This window comes from Priapulus caudatus, unplaced genomic scaffold (genome assembly GCF_000485595.1).
Source record: "Priapulus caudatus unplaced genomic scaffold, Priapulus_caudatus-5.0.1 Scaffold155, whole genome shotgun sequence".
Lineage (NCBI taxonomy): Eukaryota > Metazoa > Priapulida > Priapulimorpha > Priapulimorphida > Priapulidae > Priapulus > Priapulus caudatus.
Genome location: NW_014577216.1, coordinates 254,827 through 256,442, shown reverse-complemented (window position 1 = coordinate 256,442; position 1,616 = coordinate 254,827). Strand labels below are relative to the sequence as shown.

Genomic DNA, 1,616 nt, shown 5'->3' with positions numbered 1-1,616 from the left:
TTATATAATACATATATAATAATTATTAGCAATTAGAGATAGATATTTTAGTCTAGTTCTAGACGCAATTACCCATTTTCTCAATGATACCAGGAATATATATCGCTTTCCGCACCACTCCATCATGATTGGTGAACACGATTTGAATTCCGTTCTCAAGCTGAAATAGCACGTTATAAATTATATAAATATAATGCACAAATAGTATTAGTAATAATAATAATATATGAAGGTTGATTATTGATTATTAGTTGTTCGATTGTTTAGTTTAGTTATAATTTTACTGACTGGGATATATATTATCGCAAATAAATTTATCTGAAGAAACGACGCCATACCATTATACCAGCACGTCTATTTTACTTGTTTTAGATATACCAGTAATTTAAATATCTCTGCAAATTTGTAAACTTCTACTTGCACTTACATCAAAATCTAGGTAATCCCTGCCTTTTTCAAAATTGAATAAAATGGAGACCTGCACTTCAAGGTTTGGTAGGTCCTCCTTGGAAATAGGCTCAAACCGCTTATCTAAGAATCCACTGATATAAAAATGCGAATTTAAAAGACCAAACGTCACGAAACCAAAAAGCAAAATTTTCATTGGGAATTAGCAAACGCATGGAGCCAATCCAGTCATTATCCAATATTTATACAAAATCTGATACATTTAGGATTGATATACACCGCACCTACACAAGCAGAAATTACATGAAATTTGCCTTGTTTGGACTACATGTGTATGTATGTGTGTACGTATACACCTATATTATAAAATATGTATATAAAACGACGCGCTCAGATCAAATTGGCAACGACAATCAATATTAAAGGTAACCCGATATTAAACAATACATTTATTGAAGCTACATAACAAAAGTGATCACCAAATGCATGAGTTAATGTGTTTGTTACCTTGAGAGTGAAGTATCCCTGATAGCAGCGTGAATAGGCCTGGGTTTGTCTGACCCTTGACATCCACGTAAACGTGTGCGGCCGTCATCTGTGTTACTGTGCGACCTCCATGTCACAAAGACTGGACTGTAAACATATAAGCACATAGATGTACTGAACTGCCGCAACAGTTGGAGTAATACTGCTTGTACGTCAAGGTGTTGCCTCGGCTAGTAATATATGTTGGTCTATAGAAAAGGTATTGCGGAGTATTTTTTGCACCTGATTCACTTGAGTTACCTGAATTTTTCAGACAAAGCAGGCGTGCACGTTTAACCGATTCATTCTATCATGAATTCGAGTTAAATTATATTTCCCTGACAGGGCATTTTGCACATATACAAGCACGCACTCACGCACGCAGAAAAAGACAGGGAAAAAGAGGAAGCGAGAGAGAGAGCAATATAGCGAGCGAAAGCGAGTGCGTAAGAGGGGGAACAAAGAGCACGCGCAAGAGTAAGCATGCAAGAGAGAGAGAGAGAGAGAGAGAGAGAGAGAGAGAGAGAGAGAGAGACACAGAGATAGAAAGGAAGAGAGAGAGAGGGGCAGAAAGAGAAAGAGAGAGAGAGAGAGAGAGAGAGAGAGAGAGAAGAAGGATGGAGAGAAGGAGAGAGAGAGAGAGAGAGAGAGAGAGAGAGAGAGAGAGAGAGAGAGAGAGAGAG

At 37.7% G+C, this 1,616-nt stretch overlaps 1 protein-coding gene across 1 annotated transcript in view; it reads right to left on the bottom strand.

The window, feature by feature from the left end:
- Positions 1-72: 72 nt before the first annotated feature.
- Positions 73-1,616, bottom strand: part of LOC106806336 — a gene marked incomplete at its 3' end in the record, with an annotated part of 6,169 nt that continues 4,625 nt past the window's right edge. The window contains 3 exon segments of the mRNA XM_014808242.1: positions 73-160; positions 428-542; positions 916-1,041. Of these exon segments, the coding sequence (XP_014663728.1) occupies positions 73-160; positions 428-542; positions 916-1,041 (329 nt within the window).